General features: G+C 48.7%; 1 protein-coding gene across 1 annotated transcript in view; it reads left to right on the top strand.

Moving 5' to 3' along the window:
• LOC137325560 (pre-B-cell leukemia transcription factor 1-like) overlaps window positions 1–27020 on the top strand; it is a 678362-nt gene that overhangs the window by 487891 nt on the left and 163451 nt on the right. The window contains exons 5-6 of the mRNA XM_067990804.1: window positions 13212–13347; window positions 15857–16016. Coding sequence (XP_067846905.1) covers window positions 13212–13347; window positions 15857–16016 — 296 coding nt within the window. The remainder of the gene's footprint in view (window positions 1–13211; window positions 13348–15856; window positions 16017–27020) is intronic.

The following is a 27020-nucleotide window of genomic DNA, read 5'->3' as shown; positions in this document are numbered from 1 at the left end:
CTTGGTTTGGTTTAGCTTAGCTCAGTTTGTTTTGGCTTGACGAGGTGTTGTTAGGCTTGACTTGGCTTTGACTAGGTTTCATTTGGCTTGTTTTGGCTTGGCTTGACTAGGTTTGGTTTGGAGTTGTGAGAACCTTTAAGTGAGGGTATTTAATCTTGATTTGGTGTCTCATACCTCTGACATTGTAATGCAGAAGCAGGCCCTGGGAGTGTGCCAGTCATCTGCCTTTTCCCACTCCTTCCCAGCTCCGCAATGAATGAACACTTTCATGTCTGATTTGTTCCAAGAATTCATTCACTGTTAAGGAAAGATGGAGGTCCATTGTAATATAAAATAGTTACTTATTAATAGATTAAAATCGATAGCAAGCTGAGACTCCCTCATTTTTTGTCCAATTTTCCCTTCCCTTTTGTTCTGAGATCACAGGGTAGATTTCCTAAGCCCTCACCTCCTCAGCAAGTTTCAGGAATCTATCTTCATGTCGCACATTCCTTTGAATCATTATTAAAGATTTGTACAAAGTAAACCAGAGTACTTGATAGGCTGCTTGTGGTTTCCAACGAGCATAGAGTAAAGTTCAGACACCTCAGCAATGTCACCGTGGCTTCAGAAGGCCAACATGCATTGAGGTTGGCCAAAGCAAGGGGGACAATTCAAACTGATTCCTGATGAGGTTATTCTTTTGGTTCGATTTTCACTCTTCCTCTGCTGAAGGTGATAACTCATGCTGTGGGTGGAGCTCCGGGGGGTCTGCCAACCATTGCTACCCCATCCACTTCACCATGTGTGAGCTCAGGCAGTGATTGTTGGCAGGCTATTCAACCCTGGAAGGTACCACGGCACACCCAAAATTTGTCCTCACCCAATATCCACCCACTTGCACTTTCCAGTCATTGCCAACCCTGGCTGTTTTTTCTCTCCTTAGCTCAGGAACATTGTGATCAGTGAATTCAGCATTGACCAGAGGTCAGATCTGGAGCCCTCCCAGTCTGTAAGGCTCAAATTATTAATCTTTATGAATTATTTTCCAGAGCAAGTTAATAACCAACGATTGAACAGGACTATTTGTACCATTGCAATAAATGGCCCAAGCGATCTCCTTAAAGGCGATATCACTCATTGTTCTTGGTCTTGGTAACTGGAGAGATTGAACATAAGAACGTAAGAAATAGGAGCAGGGGTAGGCCAATCGGCCCCTCGAGCCTGCTCCGTCATTCAATAAGATCATGGCTGATCTGATCCCAACCTCAAATCTAAAGAACACAAGAAGTAGGAGCAGGACCTGGCCACTCAGCCCCTGGGCCCTCTCCGCCACCCACAGGGCCTTGACCGATCCGAACTCAGCTTCATGTCCAATGTCCTGCCCGCTCCCCGTAACCCCTAATTCCCGTTACTTCCAGGAAACTGTCTATTTCTGTTTTATATTTAATTAATGATGTAGCTTCCACAGCTTCCTGGGGCAGCAAATTCCACAGACCAACTACCCTCTGAGTGAAGAAGTTTCTCCTCATCTCAGTTTTGAAAGAGCAGCCCCTTATTCTAAGATTATGCCCCCTAGTTCTAGTTTCACCCATCCTTGGGAACATCCTTACCGCATCCACCCGATCAAGCCCCTTCACAATCTTATATGTTTCAATAAGATCGCCTCTCATTCTTCTCAACTCCAATGAGTAGAGTTCCAAGCCACTCAACCTCTCCTCATATGTCCACCCCCTCATCCCCGGGATTAACCGAGTGAACCTTCTTTGTACTGCCTCGAGAGCAAGTATGTCTTTTCTTAAGTATGGACACCAAAACTGTATGCAGTATTCCAGGTGCGGTCTCACCAATACCTTATATAACTGCAGCAATACCTCCCTGTTTTTATATTCTATCCCCCGAGCAATAAAAGCCAACATTCCATTGGCCTTCTTGATCACCTGCTGCACCTGCATACTAACTTTTTGATTTTCTTGCACTAGGACCCCCAGATCCCTTTGTACTGCAGTACTTTCCAGTTTCTCGCCATTAAGATAATAACTTGCTCTCTGATTTTTCCTGCCAAAGTGCATAACCTCACATTTTCCAATATTGTATTGCATCTGCCAAATCTCCGCCCACTCACCCAGCCTGTCTATATCCCCTTGTAGGTTTTTTATGTCCTCCTCGCTCTCTACTTTCCCTCCCAACTTTGTATCATCTGCAAACTGTGATATGTTACACTCGGACCCCTCCTCCTAATCGTTAATATAGATTGTAAAGAGTTGGGGACCCAGCACCGACCCCTGCGGAACACCACTGGCCACTGATTGCCAGTCCGAGAATGAACTATTTATCCCAACTCTCTGCTTCCTGTTAGATAACCAATCCTCCACCCATGCCAGAATATTACCGCCAATCCGTGTTAATGCCTTTGTGCACTGAGGCTGTAGCACTGGTAAAGCACAGCAAGATCCCAGTGGGAGCTTCATCAGCATCAGTCACTGTCTATACAGGAGCAGTGATGTAAGCCCCTGGCCAGGTCTCTAGCCCATTCTCTAGGTCACATGGAGACTGCAACGGTAGTCAGAAATATTATAACTTATAAAAAATTGGAATTCAAGGAATCAAAGTGTTAGTTTGCAAAAAATATCGCTGATGCTTAAGATGACATCAGAGGAGGACATTCTTTGTATGTTTATAAAGATGGAGTTACTGAGCCCCGACAGTGTGAGGGAGCTGGATTAACATCAGTCGAGATACAGTCAGTAACACAGGGCACTGGGGGAGAGGGGTTACTGAGTGACAGTGTGAGGGAGCTGGATTAACATGAGTCGAGATACAGTCAGTAACACAGGGCGCTGGGGGAGAGGGGTTACTGAGTGACAGTGTGAGGGAGCTGGATTAACATCAGTAGAGATACAGTCAGTAACACAGGGCACCATGGGGGAGAGGGGTTACTGAGTGACAGTGTGAGGGAGGGGGATTAACATCAGTAGAGATACAGTCAGTAACACAGGGCGCTGGGGGAGGGGTTACTGAGTGACAGTGTGAGGGAGCTGGATTAACATCAGTAGAGATACAGTCAGTAACACAGGGCGCTGGGGGAGAGGGGTTACTGAGTGACAGTGTGTGGGAGCTGGATTAACATCAGTAGAGATACAGTCAGTAACACAGGGCGCTGGGGGGAGAGGGGTGACTGAGTGACAGTGTGAGGGAGAGGGATTAACATCAGTAGAGATACAGTCAGTAACACAGGGCGCTGGGGGAGGGGTTACTGAGTGACAGTGTGAGGGAGCTGGATTAACATCAGTAGAGATACAGTCAGTAACACAGGGCGCTGGGGGAGAGGGGTTACTGAGTGTCAGTGTGAGGGAGCTGGATTAACATCAGTGGAGATACAGTCAGTAACACAGGGCTCTGGGGGAGAGGGGTTACTGAGTGACAGTGTGAGGGAGGGGGATTAACATCAGTAGAGATACAGTCAGTAACACAGGGCGCTGGGGGAGAGGGGTTACTGAGTGACAGTGTGAGGGAGGGGGATTAACATCAGTAGAGATACAGTCAGTAACTCAGGGCGCTGAGAGAGAGGGGTTACTGAGTGACAGTGTGAGGGAGGGGGATTAACATCAGTAGAGATACAGTCAGTAACACAGGGCTCTGGGGGAGAGGGGTTACTGAGTGACAGTGTGAGGGAGCTGGATTAACACCAGTAGAGATACAGTCAGTAACACAGGGCGCTGGGGGGAGAGGGGTTACTGAGTGACAGTGTGAGGGAGGGGGATTAACATCAGTAGAGATACAGTCAGTAACACAGGGCTCTGGGGGAGAGGGGTTACTGAGTGACAGTGTGAGGGAGCTCACACAGTACGCCAGTGATGGAGGTAGTCTATGTTTAAACTAGTGGATGACGCGTCGATCAAGTGGATTGATACCTGGAACGAGATCCCTGATAGGCTAGTGTTGGGCAAAGAGGGTCGAGCTGAGGTGGCTGAAGACTCTGCCACCCATAGTGGGGAGAAGGAGAGGCGGGTGCACAAGAGGCCAGAGTCAGATGGCTGGGGGGTACGGAAGGGGATATCAGTCTCGAGGGGATTGTAGAGGTAGGGTGGAGACAGGCAACGTTGGAGGTGGAAGTAAGCGGCCTCGATGATGGGTACAATCTGAGGTTTGTGACTCATCTCCGGGTCGAACAAGGCCAAACAGGATGCCATAGTTTTGCACGACCTGATTGAACCCGAGTGAGTGGCTGGGCGAGGAGGGATATGGATTCGCTGATCAGGGAATGGAGTTTATGAAGAGGGGGAGGGGTAAAAACGATGACTTCAGCTTTTCCTGATGCTCAAATAGACTCACAACTTAAGATTGGTCGGGCAGCCTGACAGCACACAGGCATTTGTGGGGGCAAATGAAACACTGGAGAGATCCAGCTGGTCTCCAGTGGGAAGTTGCACCCTCTGATTGGCACCAATAATACAATAAACTTCGCAATGATAAATACCGATGAGGGAGACCAATCAGCCCATCTAGCTCACCCTTCCACAGAAATCTACAGTCCCCCATTGACAGCATCTAACTGCCTATTGAATGATACCCTACCCATTCGACATGTACTCTACTGATTGGGCACCATCGCTCAGTATTTTGTTTGCTTTGTGTGTGAATGTTCCGCAATGATTAGTCGCGGTCAGTGTTGACTCTAATATCCCCCTCAGATTTTTTTTTCTGCCTCTCCCCTAATTAGTTCAGCTTCATTACTGAATTCAGGTCATTTGCACAGAGGATAAACAGTAACGGCCCCAGCACTGTTTCTTGGGCACTGCACTGAGTGCATCTCCCCAGCCTGACATCAATCCCCTAAATAATACCCACTGCTTCCTCTCTTTCAGGCAATTATTTTTATCCACCTCCAAATTTCACCTGGGATACCCACTGCCTTAAGCCTGTGTAACAGCCTTTCATGTGGAACTTTATTCGAAGGCTTTCTGGAAGTCTAGGTACACTATATCATGAGGCTTTCCAATATCTATAGTCGGTCAGGCAGGATCTGCCCATCCTGAAACTGTGTTTGGCTGCCATTTACTGGGTGGGTTTCACATCGGGGTTTTTGAATTTGCATTTATATAGCAACTGAACATATTGAAACACCTCACAGCACTTCACACCATGAATATTATCATGATTCGGGTGCCCTCCAGATTTTTCTACCCAACACAAAGGATTTACAGGCAAGCTCACGCAGTTGAAAAGTGGCATTATAGGCAAAGTAACTGACAAAGTCATATTCCCTGGGTAAACAGTGAACCCTTGTGATGCTGATAACCTCCCTGAGTGCGAGATTACTTCATGCTCTCCTGGTCCCTTTAACTGATGGATAAATAGAACCCTGGTAGACTGTACCTCTCAGTCTATAATGCACAAATTGGGTAGAATTAAACAGACGCAAGAGAAACCATAAAGGATTATGCTCTATGTGTCTCTTTGAAGACAATAAATCTCAAGGACTTTAGGAGTTCTTTGCATCCTTGAAGAAGCACTTTGATATGAGAAAGACAACCTCATTCAATCCTCTGTCTTGACTCAAGTGGCAGTACAGTGAAGAAAATAATTGAATTGCTTTGTCTCCTTGTGGTGATCAGGTGCCTAAACAATTACATTTCACCACGCAGCGAGAGAGAGAGAATGCTAGATCATCACTAGATCAAACAGACAACCAACCTGATAGTGGTAGCAAATTGTGAAGGATAGACGGATAACCTATCAGCCCTCCCATATCCAATCTGAGGCTGCACATTGGTTCATCAAATGTAGTTCAGGACAGCAGAGAAGAAGAGAAACTTAATAATACCCTATTTACATCGAAGTGTATAATCCAAGTGGCCAGTCAGCTCAGTAACCAAATTAAAGTGATCACAAGCTCAAACTCCCATAGAAAGGGTAAATTCACATATGAATCGGGGTAATTATATTAAGGAATACTAAACTGCAGCAAAGCAAACCCAACAGATTTTACTAGATTACAATATTTTATGTAATCTCCACTTTTCAAAGCAATAAAACTCAAGAATTGTTTGCACTTCTCTAAACACCTTGGGACCTTGGAGAAATGTCTTTACATCAAAAAGAGCATAGATCGGAGAACTGGTCCCACAGTGTTTCTGACCTGTGCACCCTTCGAGTGTGGCTCGCCATTGAGAACACAGGACCACAGCATTTGCCCAATAGGTTTTGTATGTAATGAATAACACAGGCCTCTCATCTTGTCACAAACACTTTTGAAGTACAGGGACTGTTGTTATGTAAGCAAATATCAGAAACATGCTGCAAATAGCGGCGAGGTGAATGATGAAGTAATCTGCTATTTTTTTCGGTGGTGTTGGTTGAGGGAGGAATATTGGCCAGGACACCAGGAGAACTCTCTTGCGCTTCTTTGAAGAGCACCAGGGGAGCTGTTACACCCACCTGAACCATCAGAACAGATGGATAGAGCCTCGTTTAACACCTCATTTGAAGGACGGCACCTCTGACAGTGCAGCACTCTGTCAGTATTGCATTGGGAGTATCACCCTGGATTATGGACTTGGTATTAACACCCCCACAATGGTCGGCAGAGGTTCGGGGTTAAAAATTAACAAATGGGGAACGCATTCCCAACCTGCCATGTAAGCGCTCGTTGCTGTTTCCATGCCTGTGGGTTTCGAGCCATGCCATCTTGGAGAGGCCGGACACATCAGTAACATGTTTAAATCAGGCTCCCACGCTGCAATTGGGAGTCTGCTTTAAACTTCACAGTTGCCGCGCGGATTTCCCAGGGCTCGGGAAACCCTGCAGTGAAAGGGAGGCGGGAGCTGCCAGCTCAAGGAGGGAAGTGCCTTTAACAGTACTCCTCGTGGGCCAGGAGGAGCAGGAGTGCTCCCCCCCAAGTCCCCTCAAGGAAACCTTCGGCCTCCCCTCTGCCGATCGCAGCTTCTCTTTCCCCCCCGCCGCCCCCGCCGCGATTGCAGGCCTTCCCCTCCCTCCAGCCCCAATCTCTCGTTCCCTCCCTCCTGATTGCCGGGGATCTTCCCCAAGCATCCCCGGCTGCGGCCTCCTGCTGCTGGTTTTCCTGCCTGACACCTGGCCCCAGACTGCCAATTTGGCTGGCCGTCGGGTGGGAAATGCCAGAAAAAAATGATAATGAGGTCCTACCGTTAAGCTCGGCAGGACCTCCGCGTCCCTGGCCTTTTCCCCGCACTACCGTGCTCCCCCGCACCCTCCCCATAAATATCAGGGCCACAGGTCCGGAGTGGGTCTTGAACCTATGACCTTCCGGACTCAGAGGTCAGTGTGCTAGTGACTGAGGCACGCTGACACAAATCCAGCAGTCAAATGACCCTGGCTGAGCCCCAAGCAAGTCATAGTATAACTTGGAACTTCGGATGTAGAAGATCAAATGCTGGATCGATACAGGGAATGCTGGAGGTCCAGAGCACGTCGATCTGCTTTTTCAAAGAGGAAAATAGGGAATTCCCCCCTCCCCCCCAATTTACAGATGTTCCCGGGGCTAATTCCACACTCCCAGCGGGGGAGGTGTGCGTACAGGGAGTGCCAGTCAGAGAAACCGGCAGTACAGTATTGTAGTTCTCTCACTAAGCGCAGTCCCTTCGAGCGCGGAATGGCAGGAGCATGCCAACACTTTCCGTTTTTATTTGGCGTTGTTTTGATAATGAAAGCGATGAGGTCATCAGTCTCAGTTCCCCTTTCTGTCTCCCCGTGCTAATTCTGCTCATTCATTGCATACCTGTCTTGCCTCTTCATTCTCCCAATACTTTGCACTCGTCAGCATAACATTTCATTTGCTATTCATCTTCTTGTCATTCTGTTTGCCTCACTTGCTGAACCAAGGTTGCTGAAGAATGTAATCGACTAGCGGATATGTGCCTCCCACTGTTATATCGCTACAACAACACAAACTTGCATTTATATAGCACTTTTAACGTAGTAAAAATGTTGTAAGGCACTTCACAGAAGCGTAATCAGGCAAAATTTGACATAAGGAGATGTCAGGACGGGTGACCAAAGCTTGATCAAAGAGGTAGGTTTTAAGGAGCGTCTTAAAGGAGGAGAGAGAGGTGGAGAGGTTTAGGGAGGGAATTCCAGAGATTAGGGTCGAGGCAGCTGAAGGCACGGCCGCCAATGGTGGAGCAAAGGAAATTGGAGATGCGCAAGAGGCCAGAATTGGAGGAGCGCAGAGATCTCGGAGGGTTTTAGGATTGGAGGAGGTTACAGAGATAGGGAGGGGCGAGTCCAGGGAGGGATTTCAACACGAGGATGAGAATTTTCTAATTGAGGCGTTCCTGGATCGGGAGTCAATGTAGGTCAGTGAGCCCAGGGGTCTTGGGTGAATGGGACTTGGTGCGAGTTAGGATACGGGCATCAAAGCTTTGGATGTCCAAAGTCCTGTGTGTTCCCAGAAATAAGCAGGACTGCATGGCATCTGATCTTCAATAATTACCTGCGACTGCATCATTTTGTTATTCCATCTAAAATACAAACCAAACATTACATTAGTGGGATTACTAAGGCTTCCATTTTACACTGCAACCTCCAGACTCTCCGAGTTGCGTCTGGCGGAGCTGGGCTGTCTCCAAGATCACCAAACTACTCCAAACCTCCACAAAGAGGATCCCCCTACCCCCAATAAACCAACCAAAGGAGCTCCCCCTACCCCCAATAAACCAACCAAAGGAGCTCCCCCTACCCCCAATAAACCAACCAAAGGAGCTCCCTCTGACCCCAATAAACCAACCAAAGGAGCTTCCCCTACCCCCAATAAACCAACCAAAGGAGCTCCCCCTGACCCCAATAAACCCCCAAAGGAGCTCCCCCTGACCCCAATAAACCCCCAAAGGAGCTCCCCCTACCCCCAATAAACCCCCCAAAGGACTCCCCCTACCCCCAATAAACCAACCAAAGGAGCACCCCTACCCCCAATAAACCCCCCAAAGGACTCCCCCTACCCCCAATAAACCAACCAAAGGAGCTCCCCCTGACCCCAATAAACCAACCAAAGGAGCTCCCCCTGACCCCAATAAACCAACCAAAGGAGCACCCCTACCCCCAATAAACCCCCCAAAGGACTCCCCCTACCCCCAATAAACCCCCCAAAGGACTCCCCCTACCCCGAATAAACCCCCCAAAGGAGCTCCCCCTGACCCCAATAAACCAACCAAAGGAGCTCCCCTACCCCCAATAAACCCCCCAAAGGACTCCCCCTACTCCCAATAAACCCCCAAAAGGAGCTCCCCCTACCCCCAATAAACCCCCCAAAGGACTCCCCCTGCTCCCAATAAACCCCCAAAGGAGCTCCCCCTACCCCCAATAAACCCCCCAAAGGAGCTCCCCCTACTCCCAATAAACCCCCCAAAGGAGCTCCCCCTCCTCCCAATAAACCCCCTAAAGGACTCCCCCTGACCCCAATAAACCCCATAAAGGACTCCCCCTACTGCCAACAAATTGCCTCCAACCCCCCATCAGAGCTGCCTCCAGTTCCTGCCACGCTCCCCCAGACCCGCAGAGCTTCCTCCTACACTCACTGAGTTGGCCCAGAACTGCCCCTCACCCTCACAGAGCTGCAACTGCTCATCCGGTGGGTTCAAAGTCTGCCAACTCTTTGCGATAAAAATATCAAAGGAATAGGACATTAAAAAGTGGGCCATAACCCCATGAAAGAACTGTTACATCAGGTCAGCTTGTTTTTTTGTTACTATTTCATCGCAAACATATATGAAGGGAAAGGTTTCGGTATAACTGAGACCCAGGGAACAACAGCATTTCAGGAAGGTCACAGCTCCATGCGAAGTGAGTGCATGCGGGTAAGTATAGGCTCATCTGCACTGCACTCCACGGCTGAATGGTCTGTGGACACTCACTGTCTTAATGGCCTGCGGACACTCACTGTCTTAATGGCCTGCAGATACTCACTGTCTTAATGGCCTGTAGACACTCATTGTCTTAATGGCCTGTAGACACTCATTGTCTTAATGGCCTGAGGACACTCACTGTTTAATGGCCTGTAGACACTCATTGTCTTAATGGCCTGTGGACACACTCTGTTTAATGGCCTGTGGACACTCATTGTCTTAATGGCCTGCGGACACTCATTGTCTTAATGGCCTGTGGACGCTCTCTGTTTAATGGCCTGTGGACACTCACTGTTTAATGGCCTGTGGACACTCACTGTCTTAATGGCCTGAGGACACTCTCTGTTTAATGGCCTGTGGACACTCATTGTCTTAATGGCCTGTAGACACTCACTGTCTTAATGGCCTGCGGACACTCACTGTCTTAATGGCCTGCGGACACTCTCTGTCTTAATGGCCTGCGGACACTCTCTGTTTTATGGCCTGTGGACGCTCATTGTCTTAATGGCCTGTAGACACTCACTGTCTTAATGGCCTGTAGACACTCACTGTCTTAATGGCCTGTGGACACTCACTGTCTTAATGGCCTGCGGATACTCACTGTCTTAATGGCCTGTAGACACTCATTGTCTTAATGGCCTGTAGACACTCATTGTCTTAATGGCCTGCGGACACTCTCTGTTTAATGGCCTGCGGATACTCACTGTCTTAATGGCCTGTAGACACTCACTGTCTTAATGGCCTGTAGACACTCATTGTCTTAATGGCCTGAGGACACTCTCTGTTTAATGGCCTGTGGACACTCATTGTCTTAATGGCCTGTAGACACTCACTGTCTTAATGGCCTGCGGACACTCTCTGTTTAATGGCCTGTGGACACTCATTGTCTTAATGGCCTGAGGACACTCACTGTTTAATGGCCTGCGGACACTCATTGTCTTAATGGCTTGTGGACACTCTCTGTTTAATGGCCTGTAGACACTCATTGTCTTAATGGCCTGTAGACACTCATTGTCTTAATGGCCTGAGGACACTCTCTGTTTAATGGCCTGTGGACACTCATTGTCTTAATGGCCTGTGGACACTCACTGTCTTAATGGCCTGAGGACACTCTCTGTTTAATGGCCTGCGGACACTCTCTGTCATAATGACCTGCGGACACTCATTGTCTTAATGGCCTGCAGACACTCATTGTCTTAATGGCCTGTGGACACTCTCTGTTTAATGGCCTGTGGACACTCATTGTCTTAATGGCCTGCGGACACTCATTGTCTTAATGGCCTGTAGACGCTCTCTGTTTAATGGCCTGTGGACACTCACTGTTTAATGGCCTGTGGACACTCACTGTCTTAATGGCCTGAGGACACTCTCTGTTTAATGGCCTGTGGACACTCATTGTCTTAATGGCCTGTAGACACTCACTGTCTTAATGGCCTGTAGACACTCACTGTCTTAATGGCCTGCGGACACTCTCTGTCTTAATGGCCTGCGGACACTCTCTTTTTAATGGCCTGTGGACACTCATTGTCTTAATGGCCTGTAGACACTCACTGTCTTAATGGCCTGTAGACACTCACTGTCTTAATGGCCTGTAGACACTCACTGTCTTAATGGCCTGCGGATACTCACTGTCTTAATGGCCTGTAGACACTCACTGTCTTAATGGCCTGTAGACACTCACTGTCTTAATGGCCTGTAGACACTCACTGTTTAATGGCCTGCGGACACTCATTGTCTTAATGGCTTGTGGACACTCTCTGTTTAATGGCCTGTAGACACTCATTGTCGTAATGGCCTGTAGACACTCATTGTCTTAATGGCCTGAGGACACTCTCTGTTTAATGGCCTGTGGACACTCATTGTCTTAATGGCCTGTGGACACTCACTGTCTTAATGGCCTGAGGACACTCTCTGTTTAATGGCCTGCGGACACTCTCTGTCTTAATGACCTGCGGACACTCATTGTCTTAATGGCTTGTGGACACTCTCTGTCTTAATGGCCTGTGGACACTCACTGGCTTAATGGCCTGCGGACACTCTCTGTTTAATGGCCTGCGGACACTCATTGTCTTAATGACCTGCGGACACTCATTGTCTTAATGACCTGCGGACACTCATTGTCTTAATGGCCTGCGGACACTCTCTGTTTAATGGCCTGCGGACACTCATTGTCTTAATGGCCTGTGGACACTCTCTGTCTTAATGGCCTGCGGACACTCTCTGTTTAATGGCCTGCGGACACTCATTGTCTTAATGGCCTGCGGACACACTCTGTCTTAATGGCCTGCGGATACTCACTGTCTTAATGGCCTGAGGACACTCTCTGTTTAATGACCTGCGGACACTCATTGTCTTAATGGCCTGCGGACACACTCTGTCTTAATGGCCTGCGGATACTCACTGTCTTAATGGCCTGAGGACACTCTCTGTTTAATGGCCTGCGGACACTCATTGTCTTAATGACCTGCGGACACTCATTGTCTTAATGACCTGCGGACACTCATTGTCTTAATGGCCTGCGGACACTCTCTGTCTTCAGCCTCTGAGATACTGAAGTGGTGGGAGGTTCCCAGTAAAGGTTAGCAGGAGAGAAGTGGGGGGGGCGGTGAGGGGGGAATTGGTAAATGTGAGACTTTGAGGCAGGAACTGGAGGCGGCTCTGTTGGAGGGTCAGAGGCAGGGGGTAGGCGGAGCTGCTTATTGGGGGGAGTAGGAGGTAGATGGGTGGGGGGAGGGGGAGCTGCTTTGTGGGGGGGGTAGGAGGTAGATGGGTGGGGGTAGGGGAATCTCCTAAGTGGGGGGGGGGGTAGGTGGTAGATGGGTGGGGGTAGGGGAATCTCCTAAGTGGGGGGGGGGTTAGGTGGTAGATGGGTGGGGGTAGGGGAATCTCCTTTGTGGGGGGGGTAGGAGGTAGATGGGTGGGGGGAGGCGGAGCTCCTTTGTGGGGGGGGTAGGAGGTAGATGGGTGGGGGTATGGGGAATTCCTATATGGGGGTAGGAGGTAGATGGGTGGGGGTGCGGGAGCTCCTATGTCGGGGGGAGAGGAGGTAGATGGGTGGGCGTAGGGGGAGCTCCTTTGTTGAGGTGTAGGAGGTAGATGGGTGGGGGTACGGGAGCTCCTTTGTTGGGGGAGAGTAGGTAGATGGGTGGGGGTACGGGAGCTCCATTGTTGGGTGCGGGTACGGGAGCTCCTATGTCGGGGGGTGTAGGAGGTAGATGGGTGGGGGTACGGGAGCCCCCATGTCGGGGGGAGAGGAGACAGGTACAGGTGATCTCAGAGATGTGGAGCAGGGAGAAATAGACAGCATTTTTTTTCCCTTTCTTTTCTTTTTTTAAATGTTTTTACTTTCAGGAGAAAAAGACGTAACTTCAGCAAGCAAGCGACAGAGATCCTCAATGAGTATTTCTACTCTCACCTCAGCAACCCCTACCCCAGCGAAGAAGCCAAGGAAGAGCTGGCAAAGAAATGTAGCATCACAGTGGCACAGGTGAGGGCGGCATCATCAGTTAAAGGAGGGGGAGGGGGATGGTAACCCCGGGCACAAGTTTAAAAAAAACCCAAAGCAGTGATGCAAAGGTTCATCTCTGTGACCTTTCACCTCTGTGTTAGCCTTGGCTGAGTGTCCGCACTCTCGCCTGAGCCAAAAGGTCGTGGGTTCAAGTCCCACTCCAGAGACTTGAGCCCATGATCCAGGCTGACACTCCCAGTGCAGTACTGAGGGAGTGCAGCATTCCCCGTACACACACGCGTGAAGCTTTTTTCAATTTCTTCTCCTTTTGCCTGTGTGCTTCAGGTGTTAAGTTGTAGGTGTTAAGAATAGGATAATTTATACTTTCACACCAATCGGAAAGACCAAACCCTGTTACAAGAGGTGAGAATGCAGGGCGTGCAACAAAAACCATTGCAAATAACACATTTCTAGGCCAACCTTCATGAGTGAATGACCCACCAAAGGGTTTCATGATACTGGGTGTAACCTATCAGCTCCCTTATCCTTCACTTGTCATCACCCTTTCCTGTTTCCATATCAAACCGAACCTTGTGGTTGCTGTTTCACAATTGTTCTCCTACTTTCACATTAGTTATTTGCCTCATTATATTTCTCAGAAAAGCGAGGGAGTTCTCCAGGTGTCCTGGCCAACATTCATCCCTCAATGAACTCCTGGAGAAACAGGCTATGTAATTTGTGGGACCTTGCTGTGTGCACATTGGCTGCTGTGTTCGCCTACAAAACTACAGCGGTGACACTTCGAAAGCAATTCATTGGCTGTGAAGTGCTTTGGGAAATCCTGAAGTTGTGAAAGTCACTATATAAATGCAAAGTTCCTTCTTTTCGGGGTGGGATGTCAATGTAAGAGAACAGAATACTTCTTCAATTAGGGGAGCCATCAGCCCATGTACATCAGTGCCAGGTGGGAAGTTTTGTTCGATGGTTCCACAGCAATGCAATTTACACCCCAACCAATAATGGGATCTCCTTCTACACCAATGTAACATCTCCATTGCCCATACTAGCCATTCCTAAGGTCCCAAATAATGAGATTGCCACTGGACTTGAACACAGGCCCCAGAGAAAAGAAAGACTTGCATTTAAACAGCACTTTTCACAACCTCAGGGTGTCCCAAAGTGCTTCACAGCCAATTAAGTACTTTTGAAGTGTAGTCACTGTTGTGATGTAGGAAACGCGGCAACCAATTTGTTCACAGCAAGATCCCACAAACAGCAATGTGATAAAGACCTGATAATCTGTTTTAGTTATGGTGGTTAGAGGATAAATATTGGCCAGGACACCAGGAGAACTCCCTGCTCTTCTTCAAAATAGCACCATGGGATCTTTTACATCCACCTGAGAGAGCAGACAGGGCCTCCGTTCAACATCTCACCTCAAAGACTGCACCTCTGACAATGTAGCACTTCCTCAGTACTGCACCAGGAGTATCAGCCTAGGTTATATGCTTAAGTGTCAGGAGTGGGGTTTGAACGCAGAACCTTCTGACTGAGAAACCAGACTGCCACCCACTGAGGCAAGGCTGATGCCACAAGAAAGACAATGGGAAACCTGTTGCTTGGTATCGCAAGACTAATGGGGTTTCAAGTGCTGCTGGTAAACTGTTTGATCTCCCCGCTTGCTGTATATTACAGAGCCTCGTGAAGTGGCACTAATTCTGTAGTATACTGGGGCTGGCGGTGCTGTGGACTCTGCCCCATTCACACTGTAGGGTGCAGTCCACAGCAACAGAGGAAGCCATTCATCCACAATTGTCGGAAAGTCGTCATTTGATAACTTTACTATTGACTGCTGGGCATTCCCACATCGCTACTGGGCGGTGGCATTAAGAAAGAAATAAAGACTTACATTTTTACAGCGCCTTTCATGACCTCAGGACGTCCCAAAGAGTTTTACAGCCAATGAAATACTTTTGAAGTGTAGTCATTGTTGTAATGTAAGGAAACGTGGCAGCCAATTTGTGCACAGCAAGATCCCACAAAAAGCAATGAGATAAATGACCAGGTAATCTGTGTTTTAGTGATGTTGGTTGAGGGATAAATATTGACCAGGACACAAGGGAGAACTCCCCTGCTCTTCTTCGAAATAGCGCCATTCACCTGAGAGGGAAGACGGGGGCCTCGGTTTAACGTCTCCTCCAAAAGACGGCACCTCCGACAGTGCAGCATTGATTAGTTTTGCACACCAGCAGGGCTGCTGGCTTTGGAGCTGCTGGAGGAAACCATCTCTTGGATTGGTGCCCTGGCAGCTCATTGAGGCAGTAGTGCCACCCCATCCAACCCTGCCCCCGTGTACCACCAAAGTGCGGGGGGCCTGGCATCATGCAATGGAGCCAAATGGTTTCATACAAAACCCTCGGTGTTGTATTGCCGTGTAAAACCTAAGCGTTTCCCTTTGTGTACAGCAGGCCCCGCATCTCGCAGTGTCTGCTCAACGCCGTATACTGATGGCTTTTCCTATTTTGTCTCTTTAACACCCCCATGGCAGGTATCAAACTGGTTTGGTAACAAGCGAATCCGATACAAGAAAAACATAGGCAAGTTCCAGGAGGAAGCGAATCTATACGCCGCCAAAACAGCGGTAACTGCGACAAACGCGACAGCTCAAGGAAGCCAAGCCAACTCCCCGTCCACTCCCAACTCCACTGGTGAGTGTTTATGGGCCACTTTGCACAGCCAGACACTAATCAGATCTCCAATTCGAACAACTCTTGAAGGACATCTCCACCCCCTCATTGTGATCATGGAGAAGCTGAAAGGTCAATTGTCATTGTAGCACGTCTCGTATTACTTCCTGGGGCACACAGGAAATCATGTGCCAAGCTATTTCATCCCGCAACGGTCTAAACATCTCGAGGTTTATAGGCGGACAAGAATGAAGGTGGTCTTGGTTTTGGTCCTAGTTAGTCTTTGTATCGGAATGATCTTCTCCGATACATAGTAGGACCTTGGCACAAATTGCATCTTCAGTTCTGAAGATGAGAAACTAATGGTGTATCCTGAGTCCTCAGAAATTCTGATGAATTGGCTGCAGTTTCTCACACCAGTCCACATGTTCCATTGAACACCGATAGAAAGTCACTACAATGTTAAGTGACCTTTCAGCTTGGGCACAGTTGTAATTTGGTAGGAGTTGTCATTTAAATCAAATGGTACCTTGTTATGGATTAATAAGCCTGAATGATATTGGTACGGGGGAGGGGAGGGGAGACCGGGTCATGTATCCCCCTCCACAGCTACCAAAACTTACGCTGCTTTCTCAGTCATCAGTTAGCAGGACAGGAAAATTGGATCCAATAACCACAAGGGTGCTTGCTGTCCTTCTGCTCATTGAGGGTTGCCCCACATCTGGTAAGTTCTCTGGTGGTTGGTTGTCAGCTGGAATTCACGAGTAGAGTTCCAAGCCCCTTGAGAGACCTTGGGCCTCTTGAGATGTAGAGGAGTTTTGCGATTTCTGCCAGAGTTTCACAGGAATCGAGTTGACAGGCAAAAGAGAAGACATTTTTCTCTGCCTCATCTTATGAAAAAAAACTTGCATTGATATAGTACCTCATCTCGTCGCTCAACGTGCTTCACATACTTTGTGGTCCAGTGATTTAATGGCAGCAAAAGTAACAGCCATCTTGAGCACAGCAAGATCCCACAAATAACAATGAGATGAATAACCAGTTAATCTGTTTTTGGTGTTGGTAGTTGGGGGAGGAATGTTGAACTCCCTGCTCTTTTAAAACACCATGGGATCTTCAACATCTGCCTGAAAAGCCTCAGTTCAACGTCTCATCTAAAGGGTGGCTCCTCACACAGTGCAACTCTCCCTCAGTACTGCAGTGGAGCGCCCGCCTGGATTATGTGCTCAAGTCTTGGAGTGGGAACCCCCAAGCTCAGTCACCATTGTTATCTCTCCTAGGACAGCCCATGACCATTCACCTCTCTCCTGTCCAAACTGCAGTCTCAGTTGTCTCCTCTCCAGTGCTTCTCCGATAGAATTAGTCCTTTATTTACTGTCTTCTACAACCTCTGGTGCTCCTGACATGAATGTTCTCTGTGTGTATAGACACTCTGCTGCTGTTGTGTGTCTCATATCTGCTGGAATCCCAGCTCTTCTATGTCTGTGTGATATCTCTCCAAGGACTACAGAGCAGAACTTCTGATCAACCAATTTAGGCACTCAAGCTACATTTCTGTCTGACCTGTTTTTACTCACCATCAAAATAGTGTGCACATAGGAACATAGGAACAGGAGTAGGCCATTCAGCCCCTCGTGCCTGCTGCGCCATTTGATAAGATCATGGCTGATCTGTGATCTAACTTACCATATACCTGCCTTTGGCCCATATCCCTTAATACCTTTGGTTGCCCAAAAGCTTTCGATCTCAGATTTAAATTTAGCAATTGAGCTAGCATCAATTGTTGTTTGCGGAAGAGAGTTCCAAACTTCTACCACCCTTTGTGTGTAGAAATGTTTTCTAATCTCACTCCTGAAAGGTCTGGCTCTAATTTTTATACTCTGCCCCCTACTCCTAAAATCCCCAACCAGCGGAAATAGTTTCTCTCTATCCACCTTATCCGTTCCCCTTAGTGTCTTATAAACTTCGATCAGATCACCCCTTAACCTTCGAAACTCCAGAGAATACAACCCCAATTTGTGTAATCTCTCCTCGTAACTTAATCCTTGAAGTCCAGGTATCATTCCAGTAAACCTACGCTGCACTCCCTCCAAGGCCAATATGTCCTTCCGAAGGTGCGGTGCCCAGAACTGCTCACAGTACTCCAGGTACAGTCTAACCAGGGTTTTGTATAGCTGCAGCATAACTTCTGACCCCTTGTACTCTAATCCTCTAGATATAAAGGCCAGCATTCCATTAACCTCATTGATTATTTTCTGCACCTGTTCATGACACTTCAATGATCTATGTACCTGAACCCCTAAGTCCTTTTGGACATCCACTGTTTTTAACTTTTTTTCCATTTAGAAAGTACCCTGTTCTATCCTTTTTTGATCCAAAGTGGATGACCTCACATTTGTCTACATTGAATTCCATTTGCCACAGTTTTGCCCATTCACCTAATCTATCAATATCGCTTTGTAATTTTATGTTTCCATCTACACTGCTTACAATGCCACCAATCTTTGTGTCATCGGCAAACTTAGATATGAGACTTTCTATGCCTTCATCTAAGTCGTTAATAAATATTGTGAATGAGTGTGTATGCCACGTTCACTGACCAAAGTTCTACCTTCAGCTCCTCTCTATCAAACCACCTGAAAGACACTGCAACAGCATGTTACAGCAAAGGGCAAGTTACAGAGAGGGAGTTCATAGGGCTTCTCTTCATTTTGGGCAGATGTTGCAATGCTCTGCTGCCAGTGTGGAGCCTTGCCCATGAGAGCGCAGGTTGCAGTATTGTGGCCCTATCTCTGATCTATACTAACATCTAACAAGGCTCTAAGCCAGCAGTGGAACCTTGCGATATCTGCCCTATTGCATTAGATCCGAGGTTACGGTATATCAGGGGGCGCTGTGAGCCTGAATTTGGCGGGAGAGGAGTTGATGTCCAGACTCTCCCTTGTGTGTCAAGGATACCCCAATGAGACATAGTGGGGTTTAGACATAGGACTATTGAGCTTCCAGGTATAGCTGGGTGGAAGGATCACTTGCCGCTTCTGCCTTGCCATGACCCTGTGCCAAATCCTGGGGACAGGGTCAACAACACATTGGTGACAGGCGCCTGCACCTGTAGGAGCACAAGCGGGGGCACCTTATGTGAGAGTCAAACTAAGTGACCTCAGGATACTGAGCTCAGTCTCAGGGGTGCCAATCAGTTGGACTACTCTGCCCCGAATGGTGTCGAACCTCTGGTGTGTTGTAGCTGCACCCATCCAGATGAGTGGTGAGTATTTCTATTACACTCCTGATTTGAGCCTTGCAGATGGTGAGGGGGTCAGGAGGTGAGCCGGTCATCACTGAGAACCTCGCGTCTGCTCTGCTCTTGTAGCCACGGTGTTGATATGGCTGATCCAGTTCAACACTCTGGTCAATGGCAACCCCATAGATGTTGATGGTGGGGTCTCAGTGACAGTGGTGCTGTTGAAAGTCAGGGGCAGATGGTTGGGCTGTTGTAGTTGGAGATGATTATTACCCAGCACTTTAGTGGCGTGAATCTTACCTGCCACTTGTCACCCAAGCCTGGATGTTGACCGGGTTCTGCTGTAGGCTGGCACGGGCTGCTTCATTATCAGAGGAATTGTGCATGAAGCTGAACATTGTGGAATCATCAACAAACTGCCCCACTCCTGACCTTATGATGGAAGGACGGTCTTTGATGTAGCAGGTGAAGATGGCTGGGCGAAGGACACGGTTCAACAATATCCATGGGTTCAAGCTTCATTCCAGGACTTGAGCACATAATGTAGGGTGAGCATATAATGTTGTATTGAGGGTACCTGCCCATTGAAATCCCATGAAACGAGCAAGGAGTTCTCCAGGTACACTGGGCAACAATCATCCCTTAACCAACACCATGAAAACAGACCAACTGGTCCTTCTCCTCACTTATAGTTTGTGGGACCTTGCTGTATGAAAATTGGCAGCTCTCTTTGTCTACATAACGATCACTGCAATTCAAAAAGTAGTTCATGATTTGTGAAGCCCAGGATGTCCTAAGGATATCATAAAATGCCAAGGCTGGGAATTTCATAGAATCATAAAATCTTACAGCACAGATGGAGGCCATTCAGCCCACAGTGCCTGTGCCGGCTCTTTGAAAGAGCTATCCAATTAGTCCCACTCCCCGGCTCTTTCCCCATTGCTCTGCAAATTTTTCTTTTTCAATTATTTATCCAAAGTCACTATTGAATCTGCTTCCACCACCCTTTCAGGCAGTGAATTCCAGATCATAACAATTCACTGCGTAAAAAAAATTCTCCTCATCTCTCCTCTGGTTCTTTTGCCAAATATCTTAAATCTGTGTCCTCTAGTTACTGACCCTCCTGCCAGTGGAAACATCTTCTTCCTATTTACTCTATCAAAACCCTTCATGGTTTTGAACACCTCTTTTAAATCTCTCCTTAACCTTTTCTATTCTAAGGAGAACAACCCAAGTTTCTCCAGTCTCTCCACATAACTGAAGATCCTCATCCCTGGTACCATCCTGGTAAATCTCTCAGCCTTGACATCCTTCCTAAAGCGTGGTGCCCAGAGTTGGACACAATACTCAAGCTGAGGCCTGAGCAGTGATTTATAAAAGTTTTCCTCGCCACTCACTACACCAATGTCGCGATGGGATAATGACTCATCTGTAGACATCAGGAATTGGATGCAAACTTCTAAGATTAATGGGTGTGCCAATTGTGGGAGGGCCAGTAGATCCAAACCGTAGCTCTGACTTCTGAGGGCTGTTCCCTACAACCAGATTCTAGGCCGACAGGATTTAATGCCCCTTCAGTGCATTGTCAGGAACCAGAGCCCCCCCAATCCCACTAGATTGCCAGAGATTGCATGATGTTCAGCACTGGGGAAGATGGCAGTGCCCTGCATTATGAACCTCGGTCCTTCCAACGAGGTTTCCCCAATTTTTGATGAGAGGATCAGGCACAGAGAGATGAGGTCACCGGAAATTAAAGGATCAATCCATCCATCCCACACCCCCAGCAGCACTGTAGCGGTGATCCACTGACCCACTCTCCCTATGAGTGGTGCTGTCCGCTGGGAGTGCAGGGTCGGTGAATTTACAATGAGTTAAACCCCTCCCTCCCTCGCCCGCCCCGTTCACTTACCAGGCTGCATCAGGTTATCATTTAATCATTTCGTACCTCCCATTTTAGTGAAAAAGTTGACGTGAATATAAAACAATAAAGCCACTTCATACTCACGGATACCTCTTTGCTGCAATTAATGAATGGAAGAGAATTTGCTCCAGGAAAACCAGAATATCCATCATTCAGACAGGTTGGAGTCAAAAATACTCGGGTTGCGATCCTGGCCAATGTGCCAGTGTCCTCCAGCGCTGATCCTGCCAGTTATTGTGGGGTCAGTGGGAGGGAATTTTAAATTCTCATCCTTGTTTTCAAATCCCTCCATGGCCTCGCCCCTCTCTATCTCTGTAACCTCCTCCAGCCCTACAACCCTCCCAGATCTCTGCGCTCCTCCAACCCTGGCCTCTTGTGTATCCCCCACTTCCTTCGCCCCACCATTGGCGTCCGTGCCTTCAGCTGCCTAGGCCCTAAGCTCTGGAATTCCCTCCCTAAATCTCTCCGCCTCTCTCTCCTCCTTTAAGACGCTCCTTAAAACCTACCTCTTTGACCAAGCCTTTGGTCACCTGTTCTAATATCTCCTTATGTGGCTCATTGTCAAGTTTAGTTTGATAATCGCTCCTGTGAAGCACCTTGGGACATTTTACCATGTTAAAGAGGCTCTATATAAATGCAAGTTATTGTTGTTTATGTTGTTGTACAGCCAAAACTTCCAGCACCCGCCAAGGATGGGGCAGGGGCGCCCAAGCTACACAACACCCACCACTCCCCCCTGCCTTCACCCATCCCCCCCACCCCAATCCTAGCCATGTCCCTCTCAGACCTCCGTGTAAGGGGACCGATCCAGAACAGTAAAAAAAAATTCCATTGTTTCTTCAGGATCCAGGCTGCTTCCTTGGCCTGGATCACACTGATGAGCGCTCACCCCCCCTCCAATTCACCCAGTGTGGAGGATGGTACACCTCCCCTCACTCGGCCCACCGGCCTGCAATGGTTCACCAGATCCCAGCTGACCCAAAAGAGCTCCACCCACCTTGGTGTCATTTGCTTGGAGAGGGGCAGTTGGAGATTCTGTCCCTAAAAAGACCACCAGGAAACTCCGAGGTGGGGGTGAGGGTAATTTTAACCTAAACCACCCGGCTGGAAACTGACAGGATCGGATTGGCAGTCACTGGAAAGTAAAATCACGCAGGATACGAAATAGATGGCCAATCCGATCCTGTCAGTTCTCTCCGCACCTCTCCCTGCACCCCCACCCCCACCAACAAAGGGGGAAGACCCCTCGAGGCTGACTTTCCAGAGGGGGATTCTGCTGGTCTCCTGCTGGAGTTACAGTGGGAGATGGGCAGAAGCCCTGAGGAAACTCTGCCCCTAATGGACAAAGCTCTGACTACAAGGACAGTGTCAGAAGCTGTGGTTGCCGGGTTAACCTCAGAGGGTCATAACTGAGGTGTCTGATTGATGTCCAGTTACTGAGTTATGCCTGTTACTGAGGCAGCTAGAAAATGCCACCTTTGGAAACAGCCTGGCTCCAACCTGAGGTGACGTTTAGAGAGGGTGTGCAAAATAGGTCCCAAGAGACTGACCGACTGAATGCACTCCCAGTTTCAGACTCCTGATCTAACCATGTGAATGGGAGTTTGGATGGACCAGGTCTCAGACTCCTGATCTAACCATGTGAATGGGAGTTTGGATGGACCAGGTCTCAGACTCCTGATCTGACCATGTGAATGGGAGTTTGGATGGACCAGGTCTCAGACTCCTGATCTGACCATGTGAATGGGAGTTTGGATGGACCAGGTCTCAGACTCCTGATCTGACCATGTGAATGGGAGTTTGGATGGACCAGGTCTCAGACTCCTGATCTGACCATGTGAATGGGAGTTTGGATGGACCAGGTCTCAGACTCCTGATCTAACCATGTGAATGGGAGTTTGGATGGACCAGGTCTCAGACTCCTGATCTAACCATGTGAATGGGAGTTTGGATGGACCAGGTCTCAGACTCATGATCTGACCATGTGAATGGGAGTTTGGATGGACCAGGTCTCAGACTCCGGATCTAACCATGTGAATGGGAGTTTGGATGGACCAGGTCTCAGACTCCTGATCTGACCATGTGAATGGGAGTTTGGATGGACCAGGTCTCAGACTCCTGATCTAACCATGTGAATGGGAGTTTGGATGGACCAGGTCTCAGACTCATGATCTGACCATGTGAATGGGAGTTTGGATGGACCAGGTCTCAGACTCCGGATCTAACCATGTGAATGGGAGTTTGGATGGACCAGGTCTCAGACTCCTGATCTGACCATGTGAATGGGAGTTTGGATGGACCAGGTCTCAGACTCTGGATCTAACCATGTGAATGGGAGTTTGGATGGACCAGGTCTCAGACTCCTGATCTGACCATGTGAATGGGAGTTTGGATGGACCAGGTCTCAGACTCCTGATCTAACCATGTGAATGGGAGTTTGGATGGACCAGGTCTCAGACTCCTGATCTGACCATGTGAATGGGAGTTTGGATGGACCAGGTCTCAGACTCCTGATCTAACCATGTGAATGGGAGTTTGGATGGACCAGGTCTCAGACTCCGGATCTAACCATGTGAATGGGAGTTTGGATGGACCAGGTCTCAGACTCCTGATCTGACCATGTGAATGGGAGTTTGGATGGACCAGGTCTCAGACTCCTGATCTGACCATGTGAATGGGAGTTTGGATGGACCAGGTCTCAGACTCCGGATCTAACCATGTGAATGGGAGTTTGGATGGACCAGGTCTCAGACTCCTGATCTGACCATGTGAATGGGAGTTTGGATGGACCAGGTCTCAGACTCCTGATCTAACCATGTGAATGGGAGTTTGGATGGACCAGGTCTCAGACTCCTGATCTAACCATGTGAATGGGAGTTTGGATGGACCAGGTCTCAGACTCCTGATCTAACCATGTGAATGGGAGTTTGGATGGACCAGGTCTCAGACTCCTGATCTAACCATGTGAATGGGAGTTTGGATGGACCAGGTCTCAGACTCCTGATCTGACCATGTGAATGGGAGTTTGGATGGACCAGGTCTCAGACTCCTGATCTAACCATGTGAATGGGAGTTTGGATGGACCAGGTCTCAGAATGCCAAGTTCTGTGCAGTCCTTGTGAATGTGATCTTCTAACCGATGGGAGTCACATTGCAGGGTGTGGGACTCCCTTCTTCAGAACTCCCTGCAACGTAAAATACTTCAACGCACCTAAATGTCCGGTCTGGATGGAGATATTATCTCCTGGAAGTGCTGTGGGCCACCTGCCTTTCAGTGAATGCGGAGAGGGGGGCCGGGCTGGGGGCCGGGCTGGGGGCTGGGACTCTTTCTCTCTGTCTTCAGTATCTAACCGCTGACTGAAGCAGCACTGGTGTCATAGCTGTGTAGGAGGTGGGGGTGGGGGCTGGGCTGGGAGAGATTCCTACTTCATTGTTGGCTTGTTTTCCCAGCTTAAGGTTTCAGTGACAACAGGGGAGAACTCAAAAAGGTAACAAAAACAAAAAAAAAGATAAAGAACGAACAAGGCGCACACAAATTGGGCCTTGTCTTAACGTCCTGTGCATCCACTGGGTCTCTGGAGCTGTGCTTAAAGGCAAATTAAGAGTGAGCATGATGGTTGTTGCAACGATGGTCGAGGGGCAGGGGCCTGGCTGGTTTTCCTGCCGCCGTTCTAGGTCTCGATGGAACTTAAATGCTTCTTGTGCTCTTTGTGTGGTGTGTGTCTGTTGCTGGCTTTTAAATTGGGTTGTTAATGAGCGCAAGTTTGGCGTCTGGGTGCTAAGACGTCAGCGCGTGCCTCTGGCGTGCGTTCCCGCCTCGATGGCCGCCTTAACGAAGGGCTCGCTCGTGCCGCCCTGTAACGGTGAGCACCCGGCGGCTCTCCACACATGCAGCTCTTTGGGTTGCTAATGAAACGAAAGGTCACGGAGAAAGATCGCCAGGCCAGGTAAACTCAGCCAGCCTCGGTGGAACCGGCCATGGTTTTCAGGATGTGACGTTAATATGGAGTCCTCCTACCCCTCTACCCATCAGGCTCGGTGGCACCGTGCCCCTCAGTTGGTGCCGCCACCTAGGCTGACTCGGAGTCCGTGCACTTTCCCGGCGTCTCTTTGTGGGTTGTGTCTCTTTGTGGCCGGTTTATTGTTCCAGGTATGATATGATACGGAGATGGGGCAGGAGAGTGGAAGAAGTTCCAAACACAATCCAGCCCAGATATGGGCAGGAGGCAAATCCCAATTAACACAGAAATGTCCACTTCATGTATGTGTGTCTGTGTGTGGCTGCGTGTACGTGAGCATGTCTGTGTGGCTGTGTGCGGTCGTGTCTGTGTGTGTATGTGGTTATGCGTGTGTGTATATGTGACTTTGCGAAGGATATCTGTGTGTGTTTATGTATGAATGTGTGTGAGTGTCTGTGTGAGTATCTGTGGGAGTGTCTGCGTGAGTGTCTGTGTGAGTGTCTGCGTGAGTGTCTGCGTGAGTGTCTGCGTGAGTGTCTGCGTGAGTATCCGTGTGAGTGTCTGTGTGAGTGTCTGTGTGTGTGTCTGTGTGTGTGTCTGTGTGAGTGTCTGTGTGAGTGTCTGCGTGAGTGTCTGCGTGAGTGTCTGCGTGAGTATCCGTGTGAGTGTCTGTGTGAGTGTCTGTGTGTGTGTCTGTGTGAGTATCTGTGTGAGTGTCTGTGTGAGTGTCTGCGTGAGTGTCTGTGTGAGTGTCTGTGTGTGTGTCTGTGTGAGTGTCTGCGTGAGTGTCTGCGTGAGTATCTGTGTGAGTGTCTGTGTGAGTGTCTGCGTGAGTATCCGTGTGAGTGTCTGTGTGAGTGTCTGTGTGAGTGTCTGTGTGTGTGTCTGTGTGAGTGTCTGTGTGAGTGTCTGCGTGAGTGTCTGTGTGAGTGTCTGTGTGAGTGTCTGCGTGAGTGTCTGCGTGAGTATCTGTGTGAGTGTCTGTGTGAGTGTCTGTGTGACTGTGTGAGTGTCTGTGTGAGTGTCTGTGTGTGTGTCTGTGTGAGTGTCTGTGTGAGTGTCTGTGTGTGTGTCTGTGTGAGTGTCTGCGTGAGTGTCTGTGTGAGTGTCTGTGTGACTGTGTGAGTGTCTGTGTGAGTGTCTGTGTGTGTGTCTGTGTGAGTGTCTGTGTGAGTGTCTGTGTGTGTGTCTGTGTGAGTGTCTGCGTGAGTGTCTGTGTGAGTGTCTGTGTGAGTATCTGTGTGAGTATCTGTGTGAGTGTCTGTGTGAGTATCTGTGTGAGTGTCTGTGTGTGTATATGGGTGTGTGTGGGTGAGTGTCTGTATGTGTGTGTATGGGTGTGTGTGGGTGAGTGCCTGTATGTGTATATGGGTGTGTGTGGGTGAGTGTCTGTATGTGTATATGGGTGTGTGTGTGTGAGTGTCTGTGTGTGTGTATGGTTGTGTGTGTGAGTGTCTGTGTGTGTGTGTGTGTGTATGGTTGTGTGTGTGAGTGTCTGTGTGTGTGTGTGTGTATGGTTGTGTGTGTGAGTGTCTGTGTGTGTATGGGTGTGTGTGGGTGAGTGTCTGTATGTGTGTGTATGTATGTGTGTGGGTGAGTGTCTGTGTGTGTGTGTATGGGTGTGTGTGGGTGAGTGTCTGTATATGTGTGTATGTGAGTATGTGTGTAAGTGTCTGTGTGAGTGTATGGGTGTGCGTGGGTGAGTGTCTGTGTGTGTATATGAGTGTGTGTGTGTAAGTGTCTGTGTGAGTGTATGGGTGTGCGTGGGTGAGCGTCTGTGTGTGTATATGAGTGTGTGTGGGTGAGTGTCTGTGAGTGTGTTTGGGTGTGCGTGGGTGAGCGTCTGTGTGCGTATGGTTGGGTGTGTTGGTTTGTGTGGGTGAGTGTTTGTGTATGGGCGTGTG

This window comes from Heptranchias perlo, chromosome 9 (genome assembly GCF_035084215.1).
Source record: "Heptranchias perlo isolate sHepPer1 chromosome 9, sHepPer1.hap1, whole genome shotgun sequence".
NCBI classification, from domain to species: domain Eukaryota; kingdom Metazoa; phylum Chordata; class Chondrichthyes; order Hexanchiformes; family Hexanchidae; genus Heptranchias; species Heptranchias perlo.
Note: the sequence above shows the minus strand (reverse complement) of the source record. Positions and strands in the feature narration are given on the sequence as shown.